Source organism: Temnothorax curvispinosus, unplaced genomic scaffold (genome assembly GCF_003070985.1).
Source record: "Temnothorax curvispinosus isolate PA1 unplaced genomic scaffold, ASM307098v1 QBEX01017087.1, whole genome shotgun sequence".
Classification (NCBI taxonomy): Eukaryota; Metazoa; Arthropoda; class Insecta; order Hymenoptera; family Formicidae; genus Temnothorax; species Temnothorax curvispinosus.
The window spans coordinates 119,765-142,367 of record NW_020226867.1 but is presented as its reverse complement, the minus strand read 5'-3'; the positions used below and the strand labels follow the sequence as shown (position 1 = coordinate 142,367).

Here is a 22,603-nt window from a genome sequence, read left to right as displayed (position 1 = left end):
GTTTAATACCACCTCTACTTAAATGAGCTCGTAAAGCACGCCACGAATCCATGTGACAACTCGTTTCGCGTGGAAAGTATATGCGTGGAAGCCGTAAGTTCCGTCCCCCTGCGGTCACATGGGTTCGTGGCGTGCTTTACAAACTCGTTTATTGTATATCGCCACAAATATTTACACAGATGATCGACTAACTTATCTTGGTTAATACCACCTCTACTTAAACTAGATGACATAAAATATGTGTATTCAGGAAATTAATAGAGAATATGTAATATGTCATTATGTATATATATAAACGAGCTTGGACTTGGTTAGTGGATGCGTGTGTGAGTGGATGCGGAGTGCGATTGTGGTATAGCGTACTGCGATTAACGGCGTGCGTAGTTTTGTTTTGCGGAGGAAACGTTGAAATTGGAGGGAAAGAAGGGATTGCTGAGAGGGAGGTATAATTAACAGGATAAGTACACGTCGAAGTTTTGAGGTTAGGCCAGAGAGGAGAAAGGAATAGGCTAGAGATAAGATAGGGAATTTGCTTCTCTTTTCTTTAGCATCGCGTATCGCCGCTCGAGGGTTCTCCCGTGAAAAAGGAAAGGCAGGTGGCGCCTGGCGTATCGGTGCAAGTACAACTACCGGAGGCAAAGAGAGAGATGGCTGAGTATCGCGTCGGAGTCAAGGAGGGGGAGCCGTGTGATACAGCACACGTAACATTGCAGGAAGGGAGGAATGTAGAGGGGATGAGAATAAGGGAGAAGGCGAGGAGAGAGAGATCGAATTCAACGAGTATTATGGAATGCTTGCAAGGAACTATAAGCAAAAAAAATGAAATAAATATTGCAAAAAGAAAGAGATGTGAGATAGGTGCGGATGATATTTTCAAGAAGTGTAACAGAGTAGACAGAACTCCACCTGAAGTGAAAAGGTTGGAGGATGAAAGGAAGAAGAGCGAGGAGAAAAGGAAGAGAGAAGAGGAAGATGCATTGGTGGCAATTCTGAGAGAAATAAAGGAAGAAATGGTAGATATGAGGAAAGAAATGAGTGAAGTTAAAGCCAAAATGAACAGGCTAGAAGAAAAATGGGAGACGAAGAAGAGAAGGCTAGAGGGTAGGCTGGATAAAATGGAAAAAAGAATGGAAGATCTAGAACGACAAAGAAATAGAGGAACCCGGAAAAACGAAAATTTAGCTGAAGAGGTGGCGGAGAGAGCAATCTATCTGCTGAAAAAAAATGGTAACACGAAGTTACAAGGAGAGAAAATCATGAAGGTGACAATGGAGGAAGTGAGAAAATTGAAGAGAACACTAGAGGAAAAGGAGAGGAAGGAAAAGAAAAATAATATAGTGATAAGAGGACTGAATAAAGGGGAAGGTAGTATTAGGTAGGGATCCTCCAGAGAGGGATCGGACTAAGCGGGTATCGTTTTCTATTGGTCGGCGACCATTTGTTTCAAAACCGGAAACAGAGAGAGAAAGAGCGAGCGAGTAAGAGAGATAGAGCCATACACACACGCGTGCGCGTGACCGTAAATCGCAACGAAACGAGGAGAGGAGAGCGAGTAAAGCAGAATAAGGACGAACGGACGGATGGCCGATGCTATCCGGAGAAAGGAAAAACGTGCCCCATAAACTAGAAGAAGAAGAAGAAGACGAACGGACGGAGAGAGCGTGGCTCGCGCGAACGGAGAAAGGCAGTCGCAGGAGACAGAAAACCGCGTCGTCACGGTATACCCTGTCGTCGTCGCCGTCGTCGTCGTCATCGTTATCGTCATCGTCGTCGTCGTCGTCGTCGTCAACCTACGACGCAGCGTTCTCCTTTGGCGTCAACGATCGAAGAAGGACGAGGACAAGTTAGTCGTGTAGGTTAGTACGCCAGCGAAACGATAATTAGTTAAGGAACTTTACGGTGCCCTTGCCTCGTCTATGATTATTTCACGTGAAACGTTGCTCTGTTTTTGTAGGACTATTAGGCTATTCTCATCTACGCGCCTGATGAAAGACGGTGGTGTACGATTTAGAAAGCTGCCTGCCATTTTTCACGCATTTCTGGAAATACGCGACCGAGACCTTCCGTTCCGACGAGGCGTTACGACCCGAATGTCACAGAAGATTTCGTCTGGTGCCCGCCAGCGTGTACCTATAGCAGTTTGCGTCGAATCGGCATCACATGAAACGCAAGGACGGCACTTGGATCAAGACACCGCTGGATTATCCTCCGATCTTGACACCAAGATTAAAATATAAATCGAAAATGTGACTGATCAAGTTTTACAAGATTTTTTTATACATTTATTATACACAAATTAATTTTACACGATTCAGCAATTTTCAAACACTTCATATACACATTTTTGAACATTTTTGCATTTATATATTTATTCTTTTAAGTTACATCTGTTTTTTGTCATCAATATATATTTTTTACGAATCAATAAATATTTTTTACGAAAGGAACTCTTGCGCACCAATTACCACTGAAAGAATTTGTTTATATTTTATTATTTGTAAATAAACTATAACTGTAAGAATTACTGTACAACATTTTCGGTATTTAAATATGAAATATTTTATTTTTCTCATTGTATAAGAATAATTCACTCATAAAAAAGTCATGTAAAGTTTCATTGTTGACATTTTTCCGCGATGCTGATTGCTTTTTTATTGCACTTATTTTGTAAACATCTATCATTACTTATTTTGACAGTTTATGTATTAATTCGTTAATAGTATAATGTAATAGGAATTGTATAATTAAAGCTAAATAACACGCGCGTCTGTCATGTCTAATTATATAAAATATACACATTTGCATTGAAACACGTTTGAGTTTTGCCGCTGAATATACCACTTCCGGTTTTGAAACAAATGGCGACGGTTAGTCCGATCCCTCTCTAGAGGATCCCTAGTATTAGGGATACAGCAGGTGAATTCCTCAATAAGGAGTTTGATGTCAGGGAAAAAGTGAAAAATGTACAGGTGGTAGGTAGAGAAGGAAAGGAGGTGATAATTGTGGAGCTGATCAACTGGGAAGTGAAAGAGAAAATAATGAAGGAGAAAAAGAAACTAGTGGGCAGGAGAGTATACATAGATCATGACATGTTGCAGGAAGAAAGAGACGTGCGGAGGAAACTGAGGGAGCGCGCTAGAAGTGAGAGAGAGAAAGGAAAGAGCGTGAAAGTAGGATATACGAAATTAAATATAGATGGAAAATTATACATTTGGAATGAGGAGGCGAGGGAAGTTAGGGAAAAAAAGAATTTCTAAGAGGCGGCCAAGAAGAGAGGACGGTGGAGGGACGGACGCAGGAGAAGGATAGGAAGAAAAGGGAAAAGAGAAGCAGAGGGGGAAATGATAAATTAGGTAGGAAGGTAATGTTTTGGAACATGGCGGGGGTAGGGAATAAAGGGAAAGATTTTTGGAAATTTATATGTAAGTACGATTTCATTAGTATGTGTAAAACGTGGGTGGATAAAAAGGGGTGGGAAAAGCTAAAAGTAAAGCTCCCAAAGACACACGTTTGGGAATGCAGTTTTGCGACTAGAGATAAGAAGAAGGGTAGAGCGAAAGGGGGCTTTATTATAGGTAAAAGGAAAAATTGGGGAGATCAGAACACGAAAATTATAGGTAAACAAAAGAAGGGGGTGTTAATATCGGAAATCGTGAAGGGAGAAAAAAGCATGCACATTATCTCGATATATAATAAGGAGTGCTGGAATGATTTAAAGGTGGTATTGGATAACGTGACAGAGGGAATGGACGGTGAGTTTATGTTAATAGGGGGGGACTTTAACATTAGGATCGACGAAATGGGGGGTGGAGAGGAAGAAGATGGTGGGGTAGAAAGGAAAAGTAAAGATAAGTTAGTAAGTAGCGGCGGAAAGGGGCTTATAGAGTTTATACAGGATAAAGGCTGGTACGTCCTGAACGGTACAACGGCAGACGATTGGAAGGGAGAATATACGTTCGTAGGGGCAAGGGGTAGTTCCGTAATAGACTACGTCCTTTGTAATGAAAAAGCGCGGGACATCGTGCAAAAATTTAGTATAGGGGACAGAGTGGACTCGGACCACATGCCGATTATGGTGACGCTGGAAGGAAGGAGAGAGGAAAAGGAATCAGAAGGAAAGGAAGAAAGAAGAGAAGAGGAGATATGGAGGATCTGCTGGGACAAAGAAGCAATACAGAAGTATAGGGAAAGTACGGATAATGTAATATGGGAGAACGGGTTGCGGGGGTCGGTGGAAGATAAATGGCAGAAGCTGAAAGGTGTAGTCCAAGAGGCACTAGTAAAGAAGAAAGTGAAAACTGGTAAGAACTAGGACACAAAGATTGGTGGTAGGCAGTGTACAAGGAAAAAGAGGTTGATGCATAGACTTTACAAAAAATGGAGGAAGAGAAAGGAAAGGAAAGATAAGTTTTTGGAGGAGAAGAGGAAGCTGAAGGAGTTGGCGGAGCAGAAGCAAAAAGAGAAGAGAGAAGAAGAAGAGATAGAGTTAAAGAACCTGAGGAGCGTGGCAGAGGTATGGAAGTTTATCAACAGGAAAAGGAGGAAGAAAGTATGGAGGGAAGCCAATATAAGGAAAGAAGCATGGAAAAAACATTTTATGGAGTTATTGGAGGGAACGGAAGGGCAGATGGACTATGGGAATAGCAGTAATCCTGTGAGGACTCCGGGAGTTCAGGAATATAAGGAAGAGGAGTTGCCGAGTGAAGAGGAGGTACACGAAGCGGTGAAAAAGTTAAGGACAAAGAAGGCTGTAGGAGTGGATGGTATTCTCATGGAAGCATGGAAATACGGAGGTAGGTTTGTCAGAAATGGTCTGGTAAAGCTGATAAGACAGATATGGATGGAGGGAGATCTCCCGAAGGATTGGAAGACGTCCATAATCGTGCCTCTACATAAGAGAGGAGACCAGGAGGTCGTGGGAAACTACAGAGGAATATCTCTGCTTTGCTCGGCATACAAGATCTACGCGGAGATATTCTTAGGAATAGATTGGAGCTGGAGGTAGAGAGATTGAGATTACTACCCGAGAGTCAGGCTGGTTTCAGAAGGGGAAGGTCTACGATAGACAATGTCTTCATTCTGAACCATTTGGTACAAAGGGAGAAAAAAAAAGGAGGGAAGGAGAGTAAGGTGTATGCACTTTTTGTAGACTTAAAGGCGGCGTTTGACAATGTGGATAGGAAACAACTGTAGTCAACCCTAAAGGACAATAGAGTAAATTTGAATATTATAAGAAGATTGGAAAAAGTGTATGAGGAGACGGTGATTGGCGTAAGAACAAAAGAAAGGCTGACGGATGAATTCGGGACACACAAAGGAGTTCGCCAAGGCTGTGTGATGAGTCCACTTCTGTTTAATTTGTATATTGCAGATATAGGAAAAGCATTAAAGGATAGGAACATTGGGAGGGTGCCGTTACTCAGTGATAGGATATGGTCGTTGGAATATGCGGATGATATGGTGTTTGTGGCAAAAAATAGAGTTGCGTTAATGGATATGATTGACACGTTAAGAAGACTGTTAAAGAAAAAGAAACTGTTGTTATGTGTGGATAAGACTAAAGTTATAATTTTTAACAGAAGAAACAAAGAGAAAAAGGAGAGCTGGAAATGGGAGGATAAGGAATTAGAGGAGGTCCAGACTTTCAAATACCTGGGTTATTTAATAATAAAGGAAATTATAAGGATCATATAAAAGAGCTGAGTTGTAAAGGAAGGATGGCAGCCAATAGAGTCTGGGGATTGGGGGAAAGAATCTGTAAGAATGATTTTTGCAGAAAATGGATGTTATTTAAGTACTTAGTGCAAAGCGTGTTGTCATATGGGGTGGAGATTTGGGGGTGGGCGGAAAAGAAAGAGTTAGAGAAGATCATGCTAGATTACGTCAGATGGGTTTTTAGATTGGATTTCTGCACGCCGAGATATTTGATGTCAAGGGAATTGGGACTTAAAAAGTTGAGGATTGGATGGGGACTAAGAGCAATGAAGTTTGAAGAAAAAGCAAGGGCAGAAAAAGAAGATAGATGGGTAAAGAAATGTTGGATGGAAAAAGATAAAAATAATTGGGGGAATATGTACAGTAATGGGAGGGAATTATATTATAATAGAAACGGCTGGGGGGTACAAGCAATAGAGTGTATCAGAGCAGCGGGGGGGGGATATAAAGTCGGAATTGGTGCATAGGGACTGGGAGGTTCAACGACAATGGAGGAGAATAGATTATTGGAAACAAAATATAATGAAAAGTATAAGAAGCTCTATATGAGTCTGGATGGTCCCAGGTATTTGAAAATGGAAAACTTAGTTAAGGTAAACCTAGGAAATAGTGTAAGAGCGTTAATAAGATTAAGATGTGGAAATTTGGAGAAGGGTAATAAATATTGGTTGGAGGAGAAATTGATGTGTGTTTTCTGTCATCAAGGTAAAGATAATCTTAGGCACTATATCGAAGACTGTGATTACACCAAAGACTGGTTCATAGGGTTAGGGAGTAGCAGTAATGAGATTGTAAACAGATTATGTAATGATGTATTGGAGAAAAAAAAAGGCGACGTATTGACGAAATTGTGGAAAGAGAAAGAGTGTAAAATAAAAAAAAGAAAATAAGGATGTATTAAGAGTGTGCGGTATAGGTATGAATGATTAGGGTTATTTTGTAAACCAAGTCCACTTCTTGGCTATGTAGCTGAAGTTAATAAATTGAATTGAATATATAAACGAGCTTGTAAAGCACGCCACAAACCCATGTGACAACTCGTCTCGCGTGGAAAGTGTATGCGTAAACTATTTCGACATATATATTAGAAATTTATGCCTTCCAATACTCAAAATAGCTGCTATATTTTCCAAACTTTTTTTGTTAATAACTTTTTAACGAATAACGAGCGACGGCTAAAACCTTCTGAAGTTCACTCGGAATCATGACCTTGACAACATATATCAAGATCATTGAAATCGGTGAGGTCGCCCTTAATCAGAAGTTTTACCAATAATACATTACTATATATATATATATATATATATATATATATATATATATATATATATGTATATATGTAATCCTAAGATTAACATAAAAATAATATAGTTTTGTTAAAAAAATATTTTTTTTTATTTATATTTAACATTATACAGATGTTTGTTGAAAATTAAATTTTCGTTTACATATCATCAAACTTTTCTTTATACTTTGTACTAAATTATAAACATTATATTTATATCATAATTTGACATATTTACATTATGTTAAATTAACACAATAAGTGGACCGTTTGGGACATGTAATTTATATTATATTTAACATTTCCAACTGTGTATCAAAGATATCCATTAGATATCCACGTGTTATCCACATATCCATGTCCACAAAATATCTATCAAAGATATCCATTAGATATCCACGTGTTATCCACATATTCATGTCTACTAAGTATCTACCACATGTCTACCACAGATATTTACTAGTTCGTAACGACACCGCTAAGCGGCGCATAATGATAAGACCAACTCGTAGGTAAATTTCTGTTGAAAGCGAATATAAGCAGGTCCCCGGCAAAGCAAAATCGCGACATCTGCGGATCTGCGGACCGGCTCCTCTTTTAAATCTATAGAAATAATATTTTTAAGATGTTGATTCAACGTTTATGTGCTTTATGGGGTTCTATTTGTATATAATGGACATATATAAAAATAAAGAACATCGAATAAATATCCACGCAAATATGTAATCAATATCCACTAGACATGCAATTATTTATATAAATATCCACTGGATATTTAATGGATATCCAATGGATATCGCTATGGATATTTAAGGGAACTAGGAAGGGTTGAAAATGCAGAAATTGGGTTGTGTTTAATTGTTTATAACAAGGCCGCAAATGAACATAAAACTTTTTTATTGTTAAGAGGGTATTAATATTCAACGTACTGGACATGAAGCTTATGTTTTTTCAGAATAGAACTTTATATTATCTTAAAGTATGTACTTTTACCTACCGCGTGCAATACCTAACCTTATGAATATCTCAAACGTGTCGGCCATGAGGCTGTTTGAAGTAAAAAAATGCCATCGGGGCACGTTGTCACGAATTTGATGGGAATTTATTGCAAATCTTCGGATGACGATGACGAGTAAAAATATTTTGTTTAATCACCGACATGATTATAAAAGAAAAAATGTGTATCAATAAGTTGCGCATTCGAGTGGAATTCTTGTATTTAGATTAAGACGAAAACTTCGTGTTTTTTGTACTTTTTTGAAATAAAATAAATGTTTCTGTGAAGGATTTTACTTTTTTACATTGCTGCGTACTATAATATATTGATATTTACGTTGAATACAGTTTGGATAACATTTTGCATGCAATTACATTTGATGTGACAACGCGCCCCGGTCACGGGGCACATTGTCACAAACGATCTGTCGTTATTTATTGTTATGTAACAACTGTAGAGTAACAATCACACAAAATTCGATACTGTCCAATTGAAGCTGAGGGTTCATTCGAAATTTTGGCATATCAAAGTACTCTTAAATATTGAATGTAAAAAATACAAAAAATATTGAACCAAATGTGTGACAACGTGCCCCGGTTTACCCTATATAATCAACAATCATATATATTTATATATAATTATATATAATCTTTTTTTCCCGGGGGCTCAGATCGGACCATATCTGCTCAGATCGAACCATATCTGTGATTGAATTTCATCAAAACAGTCCAGATCTGACTGTATCTGTTTAAATATAACCATATCTATTCTCGAATGCGATCCAAAATACATTATTATACATCTGATCATATCTGTCCAGATATAAAAGTCGAACTGTGGTTGTGCTTGATCGACAACTGTTAAGGTCTGACGATATCTAGCCATGTTTAACTATAATAAATTAAATGTTTGATAATAGATATTTAATGTGATATTTAAATATATAATTATGAATTTATTTATATATAACAAATTAAAGATATTCAATTAAATATCTTTAATATAATTATATAAAAATAAATTCAGAAGAAGAGGAAGAGGGGCGAAGAGAGGTACGGGGAGGGAGGGGGAAAATAATGATTGTGAGGTCGTAAATGGCCAGGTAATACAGGGATGTGTTGTAAGAGGATTGGGTACGTTCCTCACAAAAACGCCTTGTAAACCCTACGGGGAAAAGCAATAAACCAATCATACATATAAAAATAAATTATGATAAAAATATAATTTGCAGAAAACAAATATTTTTTTATGAACAAAAAATGTTAGTTATTTGTTATAAAAGCATTTTCATCAATTATATCTAAAATACAAAAGACAATCACAGAAATATCAGTTATTTTGTACATTGTAAGCTTATAAATGATGGATAAACAAAAGTGAAAAAATTTTCAATTTAATTATTATTTAATAGCTTATAAATTACATTAAAAATTTTTGTTGAAGTTATTTGGAGACTTACATAAATAATTACCAACTCGAATAATGCAGATGATATTGCACTGCTGGCAGAGGAGGAGCAGGACATGAGATCAATGATAAGTAGGTTAGAAGGATATCTAGACAGAAAAGGGCTAACTCTGAGTATAGAGAAGTCGAAGGTAATGAGATTCAGAAAGGGAGGAGGAAGGAAGAAGAAGTACGACTGGAGGTGGAAAGGAAAAAAATTAGAAGAGGTTAAAAAATTCAAGTATTTAGGGTATACGATGAAGGGGAATGGAGGGCAGGAGGCGCATATCAGAGAGAGAAGAAGGAAGGCAGCAAGAGTAATGAGGGAAGTATGGGGGATAGGGAAGAGGATGTGGAAAAAGGACTGCAAAAGAAGGATCTGGCTATACGACACACTGATATGGACAGTGATGGGATACGGGGCAGAAGTATGGGGATGGAAGGAGAGGAGGGAGGTAGAAGGTATTCACGAGAGATATCTTAGATGCGGATATATGGTCAGAGACGAGCTAGAAAGAGAGAAGATAAGAAGTAGAGCAAGCAAGAGAACATGGAAATTTGAAAGAAAATTGGAAGAAGGTAGAGGAGGAGAGATAGCGAGAAAGTGTTTGGAAGAAATGAAAGAGAGATGGAAGAGAGGAAAGGTAATAGGGAGATGGGAGCAGGAGAGAAAAGATTACTTGGAAGAGATCGGAGTAGAAATGGTAGGAGGAGAGGAGTTGGAGGAGGAGGAATTTGAAAAGAAAGAAAGAGATAAGGAGAGACAAGAAAGGATGGAAAAGATCGTAGGATCAAAGTACAATAGATGGTATAAGAGCATAAGGAAGGACGGGATCCCGGACTATCTAATGAAGGGATGGGAGGAAGCAAGATGGAACAGGATTGCAAGATTTAGACTGGGTAACGAAGTGAGGGAAGGACTATACTGGGAAAATGAGGAGGACAAAAAATGCAGGATGTGTGGAAAGAAAGAGGAAACATGGGAGCATGTATGGGAGGAGTGTACGAGATGGGTGGAACGGGAAGGAGAGGGGTGGCAGGATGTGGCAGAGAGATTACTAGGAGAAAAGGGAGAGGGAGAAGAATGGATGAAAGCAATAGAGGAAATGAGACGAGATGGAGGAGGGAGGAAAGTGAGAGGGGAGGAAGGGTAAGCCAACAACTCAACGAAAGAGGATCAAGGAGGACGAGACAACGAAAAGGATCGAAGAGGAACATGTTTATAATAAATTATATGTATTTTAATTGTATGTAAATTGTTGTAAACTGGATGTACAGGGTTGGGTACGTCCCTACAAAACGCCCTTTTAGACCCTTTGGGGTAATAAAGTATCTTATCTATCTATCTATCTACCAACTCGAATAATAATTATTAGAGACTTTACATTTTTTACTTTAATTATAAGAGTTATTTACTGGTTATACAGGGTGTAACAAAAAGGTTTGGACACTGGATTATCTCGGATAGATGACGTTTTCGGAAGAAATGTTTTATACAAAAGTTGTAGGGTGCCAAGTTATCTATTATGTAGTGATATTGGTTTAACCTTAAACAATCTTGGAAAAGTCACATCAAGGTCAGATTGAGTTTTTAAAACGAGAACTTCTATTTTTTATGTCATATTCTTGTAGCTCTTGTCAAGACGTTTTCAAAACACTAAGATAAAGCTTTTTTTTTTCGTTAAGAATTTCCTGAGATATTTTAAATTTTGTCATGACATTTTTAATATACTAGACACCACAGACGCGCGCTTCGCACGCGCTATATTTAGCTTTAACACAATGCCATTACTATTACACTATTAACTCCTTGATACACACAACTGTCAAAATATACAACGACAGCTGCAAATAAAGTAAGCGCAGCGAGAGAACCAATCGGCATCGCAAAAAAGTGACAACAATAAACTTTGATAGATTCGAGTATCGACTTTACATCTCTTTTTTAGATATGGATGGATGGAAAATATGAAATATATACTTTTATACGTAGAATAATAAAAGAAAATGAATAATAATATTAATTTTTACATTTGTAATTTTACAAAATTGAATGCGTCTACAAAATGCAATTAAATTTTTTAAAATAATTTTTGTCTGTTTTTTTTTACAACAATCGATTCCTTTCATTATTCTACGTATAAAAGTATAAAAATAAAATTATCAAAAAGTGAATACGTTACAAGATATTTCATATTTTATATAAAAAATGTCATGAAAATATTTCAGGAAATATACTTATCGAAAGAGCTTATCATAGTGTTTTGAAAACGTCTCGACAAGAGCTACAAGAATATGACATGGAAAATAAAGGTCCCTGTTTAACCCTTCGCAGAACATGTGTAATTCTGCTGCTTTCGTCGAACAAGTGGGTGTTTTAGGGCAGTTAAGATTTTCAAGCTGTAATGGTGCCATAAAAAATCTGAAAAAATTCAAGTATACTTTTAAAGGCTTTAAGAATCTATTTATACCGTTATATATGCCTAATTCTTGTTTAGGTTTTTTTTATGAGTCCGTAAAATATCCGTAAAATTCAAAATGGAAATATCGAGTGGGTTTTGAAAGCCCCACTTGTTCTGCGAAGGGTTAAAAAACTCAATGTGACTTTCCCAAGATTGTTCAAGGTCCAACCAATATCACCATGTAATGGGTAACTTGGTGCTCTACAACTTTTGTATAAAACATTTCTTCCGAAAACGTCATCTTTCCGAGATAATCCAATGTCCCGACGTTTTTGTTATACCCAGTGCAAATGCCGGATAGATGGCACTCGATGAAATCCGTTTCTCGTATTTAAAATATGACAAACAATGCCCGGGGAAAAAAACCCTTATAATGTCTTATATGTTCATATAAAAAACAGTCTTATATGCTTATATATAAATTTTGGCCGCATTTGGCTGGATAAACTCTTATATAGTCATATATGATTATATAAGATTATATAAGAACAAATAAAATATCTCTTATAATGTCTTATATGCTAAAAAAACAAATCTGGTTATATTTCGGTAGATCTAATTCTTTTTCCCAGGACAAATTTTGATATATGTACACTGTTGGAAAATTTTTGTAGTTTTGTTAAAAGAGGTTCTTGTTAAAATTTTTGTGTAAAATAATCAACACATACATGTGTAGATTTAACATATGCTATTATGTTAATTAAACTTAACAAATTTAAAATGTAAAATTATTAAAAACAATTTTAAAAATATTTTTTTTTTTATTAAAGATAATAATTCCCTTCTCGGGATACATGGCGTTCTACAGGGACGTAGCCAACCCTTTACATATATCCGTAAATTTTAATCAAAACCTGGCCTTTGTGCGACCTTACAATATTGCTATCACCCTCCCTTTCCCCCCCTCCCAGTGCCTTCTCTCCGGTCCTTCTGTTCTTCCCCCCGTTCCGCTTCGTCCTCGTCCGTGTCCAACAGTTCCTCCCCTCCATCCTCAGCGTCCCTTCTACAACAATCATAACAAAAAAAAGAGAAAATTTATTTGCAATCTTAAGCCCTTTCTCTTTCTCTCTCTCTCTCTCCCCTCTTCTCTCTTTCCTGCACTGCTCTTCCTCTTCCTTTTTCTTGTACTCTCCTCACACTTTCCTCCATTCCTTCCTGTCTTCGTTCCAGTATATCTCTCTTCCATTGATCCACAATCGGCTGCTCGTGGCTACCGCTGAGTTTTTTAGTCTTCTCTCTCTTCTTGCCTTTTCTTCTATCCTCCATCTCGCGTGTCTAGTCAGTTCGTCGTTCACAGTCACCCCCCATCTCTTCATCATTTCCCACCGTTTACTAAAAAACTCCTTTTTGTTTTTTTCCTCCTCCATTTCCACTATCAGTAACTCCTTTCTTCCTTCTCCCTTTATCTCCACCACGCCTTTAACCCCCACCTTCCTATCCAACACCGTCTCAGCTATAATCTTGATAAATTCTTTCCTTTCTGCTAATCCTGCTCCCTCTAATCCGCCCCATACCAGGGATCTCTTTCTCTTCGCTGCTCTCTCTCTTTTAGCTCTATCCTCTCTATACGCTCTCTCTCTCTCTTTCGCTTCTTTCTCTCTCGCTTCTCATTTTCTCTTCTCTTCTCTTCACCATCTCCCATGCGTTTCTCTTCTCCCTCTCTGTGCCTCTTCCTTTCCACTCTTCTTCTCTATCTCTTTCTCTTCCTTCCTCTCCAGCTGTACTCCACTCACTCCTTTCCACCTTGCTCGCCGATCTATCTTTGCTCTCTCTTTCGCTTTGCTCCTTCTCCTCTTCCGTTTTCATATCACCTCTTCTTTCCGTTATCCTCCCTTGCGTGTCTCTTCCTTTTCCTTTACCCTCTTTTCTCCTGTCAGATTTCCTTAATTCTTCACTTCTCCTTTGCTCCTCGCTTGTCCTTTGCTCCTCACCTCCTCCCACCAACTTCTACTCCATCTTTTGTCACCCCCTCCTCTTTCTGTGCATTTCTCTCCTTCATGTTTCGGTTTTTCCTCCATTGTCCTTCCTTTGTCGCTTTTCTCTTCCCTTTCTTTCTCTTTCTTCCTCTGTTTCTCCTCCACATCTGTTTCTCCATCGCTTTCGTCCACTCTCCTCTTCTCCGCTTCTCCTCGTCCTCCGCCTTCCTTCCTTTGCCTCCCTGCATCCTGCCTCTTCTCCATCCTCTCCAGCTGCCTTCTTATCTTCTTCATTTCCTGCCTGAGTTCTTTTCCTTCCCATTTTATATCTTTCAGGATTTCCTGTCGCATTTCCCTCAGTTCCTTCATAATTTCCTTTATAACTTCCTTTCCCCAGCCATCCTCCTCCCTCCTCTGACTTTCTCTCGGGATTTTTCTTGCCTTCTCCGCTTCTCCAATCTGTTATCCTCCCTACGTTCCTGTATATTCCCGCCGCTTTTCTTATCTTCTTCCTCTGTTCTCCAATCCTGCCTCGGTCCGCTCTTCCGCCTCCTTTTTCCTTTTTCTTCCTACAAGCAAACTTTTCTCAGATCCTACCCTCTCTCTTTCTTTCTCGCTTTCTCCCTTAACCTCGACAGGTGTATGTATGTATGTGTATGCCACCTGTCTTTCCTCCCTCCTGTCTCTCACTTCTTTCTCCTCTACTTACTTTTCCACTTCCTTTCTTCCATCTATCTCCTCCCTTTCCTTCTTCTACTCCTTGTTTCTTTCTTCCTTTTGCTCGCAGTTTTCACCTTCTTCCCGTATTCGTCTTCCACCTCAATTTCATTCCACGCGCTATCGCCGGGCGCTCCTCTGCTTCGATCGACCCACCATCGCCTCGCCGTCTCCACGCCGTCATGCCGACTTCCGCCACGTGCGTTTCTTACATTCTATCGATCCCTTCCTTCGATATCTTGATCTCGCCGCTTATCCGTCGCACCCGTTGTGAAGACGCGCGGCCCCTTCTACCACTCTCGCCTCTGGTGCCACTTTCTTCATCGCCCAAGTTCGCCGTCACCCTAACCTCTCTCTCCAGTCTCCTCTTCTCGAACTGATTTCTGCCGTTCCACTGTATTACCATCTGCCGTACCATCTTGCCTCCATTTATTTCTCTTCCTTTCCGCTTCCTGCACTCCTGCCTTTCCTCTTCCACGTTCTCTCTCCTCTATAAATCCTTTTTCCGACGCACTTTTCCTTCCTTTCTACGCTTCACCTGTTCCCCGCCGAGGGCTACGGAAGACCTCAATTAAAAAAAAAAAGTTAAAGTAACACAATTTCAATGTATTTATTAAATGTGTTAAAATTTACAGAAAAAGAGTGTTGATTTTTGTTAGTGGACCGCTCGGTCAGGTTCGCGCGATGCGCCGAAGGTAAGGCACAATAAATCAGGCGATAAGATATTGTCACACGTATCAATTTATTTCGCGTTATGTAGCATTCGTTACAATTTGTCTCGCTACTTTGATGCGATAGAATAAGACTCCAGGTTACGATATTTCCACGATCGCTCGATGATCTGCACGAGCTTCGCTTATGAGTATATCAAGAGCTCACTGGTTTCACGGCCGGTGCAAGCAAGGGAACGCGGCCGGAGCTTCGCGTTAGGCCGCGAGAAATTTCGTGACGTGAGATACGCTGATTGGCTCCAAATCATCTAGCGAACAGACTATTGGGCGCGGTACGTGCGATCACGCAATGTACACCTGCGAGCCGTGTGCTCGAGAAAACACAAAAAAAAATGGGGGACGCAAATACTCGCGGTTTGGAGCAAATCGAGCGTTCTCGAATGTTTACGTTGCTCGCTTTCACTTTTCGAGCAAGTCAGATTCTCAATAATTTTACTCTATAATAGAAGTAGGAATAAAAATTTACAGAAAAAGAGTGTTAATTTTATCTTACAATCTTAACTTTAACATAAAAGTTATGTTAATTATACTCATAATTAACCTCAAATTACGATCAAAATTACATTTCTTTTCTGTTGAAATATTTTAACATAGTATCAGTGTTATCATTTAACACATCCATGTTATGTTAAATTAAAACAAAAATTTGAGTAGACCGTCTGGGACATGTAATTTATGTCATATTTAACACAAATTTTCCAACAATGTATAATGAACATGAATGTGATTTCAGCATTCTTGGCTATCTGGGCAGGTGTGCAATGGGGTTTACTGGGAATTCGCAATAACATGCTCAATAGATTTCTGGATGTTTTAACATTATCATTGTTCTTAAAAAGAAATAGTGTGAGGCGTATGTATCGATCTATTGGTGTAGAGTGAATATGTGACATATAGAGCAAAAGAGAGTTTTATTATATAAAAAGTAAAAAAAATTTTATTATAGAATATAAACTCAATAAATCGATTGAGCCCAGAAATGCATCGGTTTACTCATTATAGCTGAACGATAAATCTTGCCTGCGATCAATTAGTTGGGGATATAAATATAGCGGCAGCCGCCAGTGCCTTACTTTGAACGTACACTTGGCGCGAAACATTATTCCACGATCATATAAACAGGTCTGGACACTTCGGCTTGGGAAGCGTTCCCTGAATGAAGCCAATATGGCGTCAGATAAAGATAGTAAACGAGAAAACGTGTTTTTTTTTGTTATTGGTTACATGCTTATTTGTTAAACGGTTAAACACCTGAAAGTAATAAACTATTTATTTTTATCATTCAAAGCATGCAGCAATCCCACGTGCATACGCGGTAGAGTTTTACTATATCTGACCATTTTTTGGTTTTCTAGCTTCACTTGAGTCTCACTCTCTCCTATGTTTCCGGAATAGGAGTGTCCAGACTTGTTTATAATCGTGCACTACCCTGTCTCTTGATAACCTAACTCAACCCCGATAGGAAAAGATTTATAAGATTATATGACGAAATCTGAATAAAATTGGGAATGCTGCAATTATGTTGCAATATTTGCTACAATACTGATAGAAAGGCCGTAGCCGGATAAAAAGGGTCAATGTGCCCCCACACGGATCATGCTCATTTTTCTTGCTTTGATTGCCATCAGTGTCACTTACAATTTAGTCAAATATTAGCCCTTAATATTGAACCGTTTTGCTGTAAAAAATAAAAATAAAATTTTCGAAAATAATTCATATCTTTTGATCGGCTTAACCAATTTTGATGAAATTTTAATATGTTGTAGATATCATTGAGACACATTTGTGAAAAATTCAGGAAAGGTTTCTGATGACAGAAACATTGTTAAAAAAGAAATAAATAAATATTCTTGATTTTTTCAGTTCCGATATCTTTCTTGTACAATTACGAAAAAATTTTTCTAGAATCTTGGAGTAGGTTCCTATCAGACATAAAATAGGTAAACGGTACTTTTAAAAAATAAAGTTTTTTTTTTTATTTTTTTTTAATATGATATGTTTTTGGTACGATTGCTATATATTTTATGTAAAATTTTGGGCTAGTATTCTACAACAAGTAATTTTTTCGAACCAATAAAATGGGTGAAAAGTACTTTAAAAAAATATATATATTTTTTTAATTATTACAGCTTTTTGGTACCATCGCTATATTTTTATTTAGAATCTTGGAATGGCATTCTACAACAAGTAATTTTCCGGAATTGATTAAATAAATAGGTGCAGGTACTAAAAAAATAATAAAATAAAGTAAATTGAAATAATTATAAAAAAATAAACTATAATCGTATTAAATCAAATGTTTATTAATGAAGTAACATGCACATACACGTACACATACACTCAAAATAATGAAGTACACATACACATTTGTTCACATAATCACTCCCATATTATTATTTACAGTTATATTCATATGGATGGACTAATCTTCATCACTATCTTCATTGATAATAGGCGTGATGCCGTCTGTTTTAAATATATTTAAATATTAAATATATTTAATATTAAATATAAAATATATTAAATAAAATAAATAAAGTAAAATAAAAAAATAAAAATAAAAAATAAAATAAAATAAAAAAATATTAAAAATATTTAAATACTAAATATATTTAAATATATTTAAAACAGACGGCATCACGTCTATTATTAATAAAGATAGTGATGAAGATTAATCCATCCATATAAATATAACTATAAATAGTGTAAAAGCAAGCAATTTTTTTTAAGTTTGTAGTAGGTAAAGAAAGAAGGTAAAAAATAAATAAAAATATATATATGATATATTGATGATCACACACACACACACACACACACACACACACACGCACGCACGCGCGCGCGCGCGCGCGCGCACACACATTTCTGTCACGACGTATATTATACTACGTTTACGCGAGAGTTACTTCTATAGTAACTTATTTATACTATAATCCTTCCACGTAAACGGGGATCCTGTAGTAACTTATGAAAATTCATCCCGCGTAAACAAGTGAATTATCGTAAGTTAGTGTATATGTTATAGTCAAAGCCCGAAACGCAGGCATTCCTAGGATTGACTAGTCAATCCTGGGGAACGACCAAGCGTCTTGGTCAAAGCTCGAAATAAGTTTTGCGTTTTGGCTTTTAACTAGTCAATCCTAGAAATAACTAATTCGGCTGGTTAAAATTAGAAACTAAAGAAAAATCACTTCGGCATTTGACTAATTAATCCTAAAAATAACTAATACGGCTGGTCAAAGTTAGAAATTAAAGAAAAATCACTTCGGACTTTGACCAGTCAATCCTAGGTGTGGCTTAATTTGGACTGTGTGACTGTTAACAAATAAAATCAAGTTTTTTTTTACTAAATTAAATTCTTATTGTTATTAATGCCCCGCGACGCGAGATATTAAACGTTAAAGTTGACAGGAATCAGGTTATGATTCCTGTCATACCGACGAGCTGTAGCGACTACTGGCGACTACGAACATGCCCTGTGGCCACATACGCATGTTCAGTGGCCGCACGCGCATGCAAAACTGCGCAAATGTTAAATGAATCAATCGTGCAGAATAACCCAAGCATCTCGATTCAAGCAGTTAGGTCTCACGCTAGGGCAGTTTCATTAGTTTAATTATGCGTGGGAAGCACACACACACACACACGGGGGGGGGGGTACGAGGAGGGGGCCTTTGCCTCCCCCCTCCCCCGCACCCACCCCGTCGGTAGGCAGCGTGGACCTCGCTTTATAACATAAAGTACATGCTAAGTTGTAAAACGAAATTATAAAGTACATGCATGGGGGAGGGTGCAGGGGAGAAAAGCCTTTCTGTTCACGTGGGCTCACGCATGTAAGCCCCCTTGCACCCCTCCATGCATGTGCTTTATAATTTCGCTTTACAACTTAGCATGTACTTTATGTTGTAAAGCGAGGTTCACGCTGCCTACCGACGGGATGGGTGCGGGGGAGGGAGGGCCGAAGGCCCCCCCTTGCACCCTCCGTGTGTGTGTGTGTGTGTGTGCTTCCCACGCATAATTAAACTAATGAAACTCCCAGCGTGAGACCTACCTGCTTGAATCGAGATGCTTGGTTATTCTGCACGATTGATTCATTTAAAATTGGCGCAGTTTTGCATGCGCGTGCGGCTACTGAGCGGCCACAGGGCATGTTTGTAGTCGCCAGTAGTCGCCGTAGTCGCTACAGCTCGTCGGTATAACAGGAATCATAACCTGATACCTGTCAACTTTAACGTTTAATATCTCGCGTCGCGGGGCATTAATAACAATAAGAACTTAATTTAGTAAAAAAAATCTTGATTTTATTTGTTAACAGTCACACAGTCCGAATTAAGCCACACCTAGGATTGACTAGTCAAAGTCCGAAGTAATTTTTTTTTAGCTTCTAACTTTGACTAGCCGTATTAGTTATTCCTAGGATTGACTAGTCAAAAGCCGAAACGCAAAACTTATTTCGGGCTTTGACTAAGACGCTTGGTCGTTCCCCAGGATTGACTAGTCAATCCTAGGAATGCCTGCGTTTCGGGCTTTGACTGTAACACATATGTAACGCTTGCGTAAACATAGTAACGATCACGACTGTCACTACACGACTGCGACTCTCTGACCCGCTAATATTTCGCTTCTTGTGACACCCACATCCTAATTTCGTGGCACTTCGATCTGTGCGTGACGCGACCAAAATTTGGAATTAAACAATCGTAGTATTTAACGATGAGAGACTACGGTGTTACGCGCGAACGCGATATGTATTTCTAGGTTACAACTGACTGACAGCGTGCTGTTCGCGCGAACGCACTGAGCGATCAGCGCACACGTACGCGTATATGCTGTCTCTTTCCAGTGAAGCAACCTTATCATGGAGGGGCCCCGGGGGGGGGGGCACGCTTGAGATGTTCTCAAACGCCATCTATCAAGGCAAAAGCAACCGTACGGGGACGACGACAACAACGACGACGTTTCTTAATTGTAAAATTTAACATTTCAGACTTTGCATCGTAATATCTCCGCTCTTATTATATAATTCAAACCCAAGCTATCGATCAAGGCTACTTAGAACTTGATCCGTTCACTCGTTATTGAGATCTCAAAATTTCGGTTACTCGCAACTCGTGCGTTCGCGTAAAAGAGTCACAGTGCGGTCTCGTTTCGCGTGTACTTGGCGCGAGACACTACCGTGTCTCTTGATAATTTTGCTTCTAATTTCTCAATTTTATACAAATATCGTTCAGGAATTTCATGCTGGCAAGAACGCTGCGTTATGAGATATCATCTTAGCACAATAATTTTTTATACCACACAAATATGAGTTATATATAAACATACATGGTGTGTCCGGAAAGTAATGATAATAATTATTTTATTCTCTACAGGAGGGCTGCGTAAAGAAAGTGGAAGTCGATGTAGTTGAAGATGAAGGATCTCAGGTATACGGTTGGATCCTCCTGAGTCCGAGCCTTTCAAACGGTCGGTACGTTACAGAAGTGCACTCTTGTTTTTTGCTCTCGTCGCAGACAAAAATGCAGAGGAGCGTCGAGCAGCGTTACGCAATTAAATTTTGCGTGGCACTTAGAAAAACAGCTTTCCAGAAACGTTAGAAATGTTAAAGACAGCGTATGGGAAAGCTGCTTTGTCGTATGGAAGCCGTCGGGGATGAACAGCTTTGGGCGATCTTCAACGTTCAAAAACCGATGAAAACCGTGGCCGTTATTAAGGCTGTTTTGGATCAGGATCAACGTTTAAATGTCAGACAAATCGTAGATAAGGAAAAACGCTGCTCGATGGTCCTCTGCATTTTCGTTTGCGACAAGACTGAAAAACAAGAGTGCACTTCTGTAACATACCGACCGTTCGAAAGATTTAGGCTCAACTGAAGAGAGTTCAACCGTATACCTGAGATTCCCCCTCAATTACCTCGATCCTTACTTTCCTTAAGCAGCCCTCTTGAGGAGCATATAAAAATAATTTTTATTACTTTTTGGACACACCACGTATATGATCAGATCTGCGCAGACATGAGAAGTATCATATCTGAGCATATCTGACCAGATATAATTTTATCTACCGATATCACATTGCGATATAATTTGATCTGGTCAGATCTAATCCTTTTTTTCCGAGAGGTTAGATTATATCTTTAGCGCATCCAAAAATATACTTACATTACATGTCAAGATCATTGAAATCGCCACTAATATGCAATTTTACCAAATTTTTTAATTTAGAGACTAATAATTTAAATTTACGCGTAAAAGATTATAAATTTAATTATTTTTTCTTTACTTTTCTTCTACGAAAGAATAACAAAGCCTATAGGCATACCTCCAAAAATAGGTTTAGCGATCTCAAAAGTGTAACGCGCCTTAAAGCCACTATAGACAAGCTCCGAATCGGAATGTAAGATTACTTTTAAGCCAAGAGCACCGAGATTAGATTCTACCGGGCCCGGCGCGGTCACACCGCAATACCTTCCTATCAATTTCTCCGTCTCATCTCGGTACATATTGTAAATCTCCAGCCAATCATCCTGGCAGAGTTCGTATCTAATAAACACCAAACAATATCGATTTTGATCAATATGTAACACTACAAGACATAATTATGATTCACTCACCCATAATGTCCTACTGTCACATTATCGTTTCTCGTGCGAACCTTAAAGTGATCAAAGATCAGAGCAACCTGCTCATTTGGCGTCGCCAGGAAAAGATACGTGCAATTCGTGTCGCTCGGATAATTGCTAGGATATCGCGGTGAATTGAATTCGCCGCGTTTACGAGAAGAACTACGATAAGTAAAGGTGCAACTGCCATCGGGCGCCGCGGTGCCTGGTATCTTGTATTCCGTTTCAAAAATGTACCTATCAAACATACAGCAATGAATATTATATTATATCAGTTACAAATATTATATTAGTGATATAAAAGCAAGCATTATATTAAATTAATAAAAATCATGTTTATGACTTTTTTCTTATTTCAATATTTTTGATTAAATATATCTGTTTATATCATGCGTACTAAAAGTTCCGAAACGGCCAATTATCTCAGAAGTATTGGTTTATTTAAACAAATCAGACAAAAGTTGGAGGGTTCAAAGGAGGCCAATTAAGTGCTCCTTCTGGGCTCAACACGGGCCTCAGATCTAAAATCTAATAAGATTTGTCTATTTCTATTGGGCCCCTTTTAAACCCACCAACTTTAGCTGAAACATTTTTCCAATAAACCAATACTTTTTGAGATAATTGGCCGTTCCAGAACTTTTAGTACGCACAATATAATATGAGTCATTAGAAATTACTTTCCTTAAGTAATAAATCTTAAGTATAATCTTAA

General features: G+C 38.3%; 1 protein-coding gene across 1 annotated transcript in view; it reads right to left on the bottom strand.

Moving 5' to 3' along the window:
- LOC112467235 (tolloid-like protein 2) overlaps nucleotides 1-22,603 on the bottom strand; it is a gene marked incomplete at its 3' end in the record, with an annotated part of 97,870 nt that overhangs the window by 33,647 nt on the left and 41,620 nt on the right. Inside the window, exons 6-7 of the mRNA XM_025035759.1 lie at nucleotides 21,883-22,128; nucleotides 21,591-21,811 (exon numbers count right to left, since the gene is read on the bottom strand). Coding sequence (XP_024891527.1) covers nucleotides 21,591-21,811; nucleotides 21,883-22,128 — 467 coding nt within the window. The remainder of the gene's footprint in view (nucleotides 1-21,590; nucleotides 21,812-21,882; nucleotides 22,129-22,603) is intronic.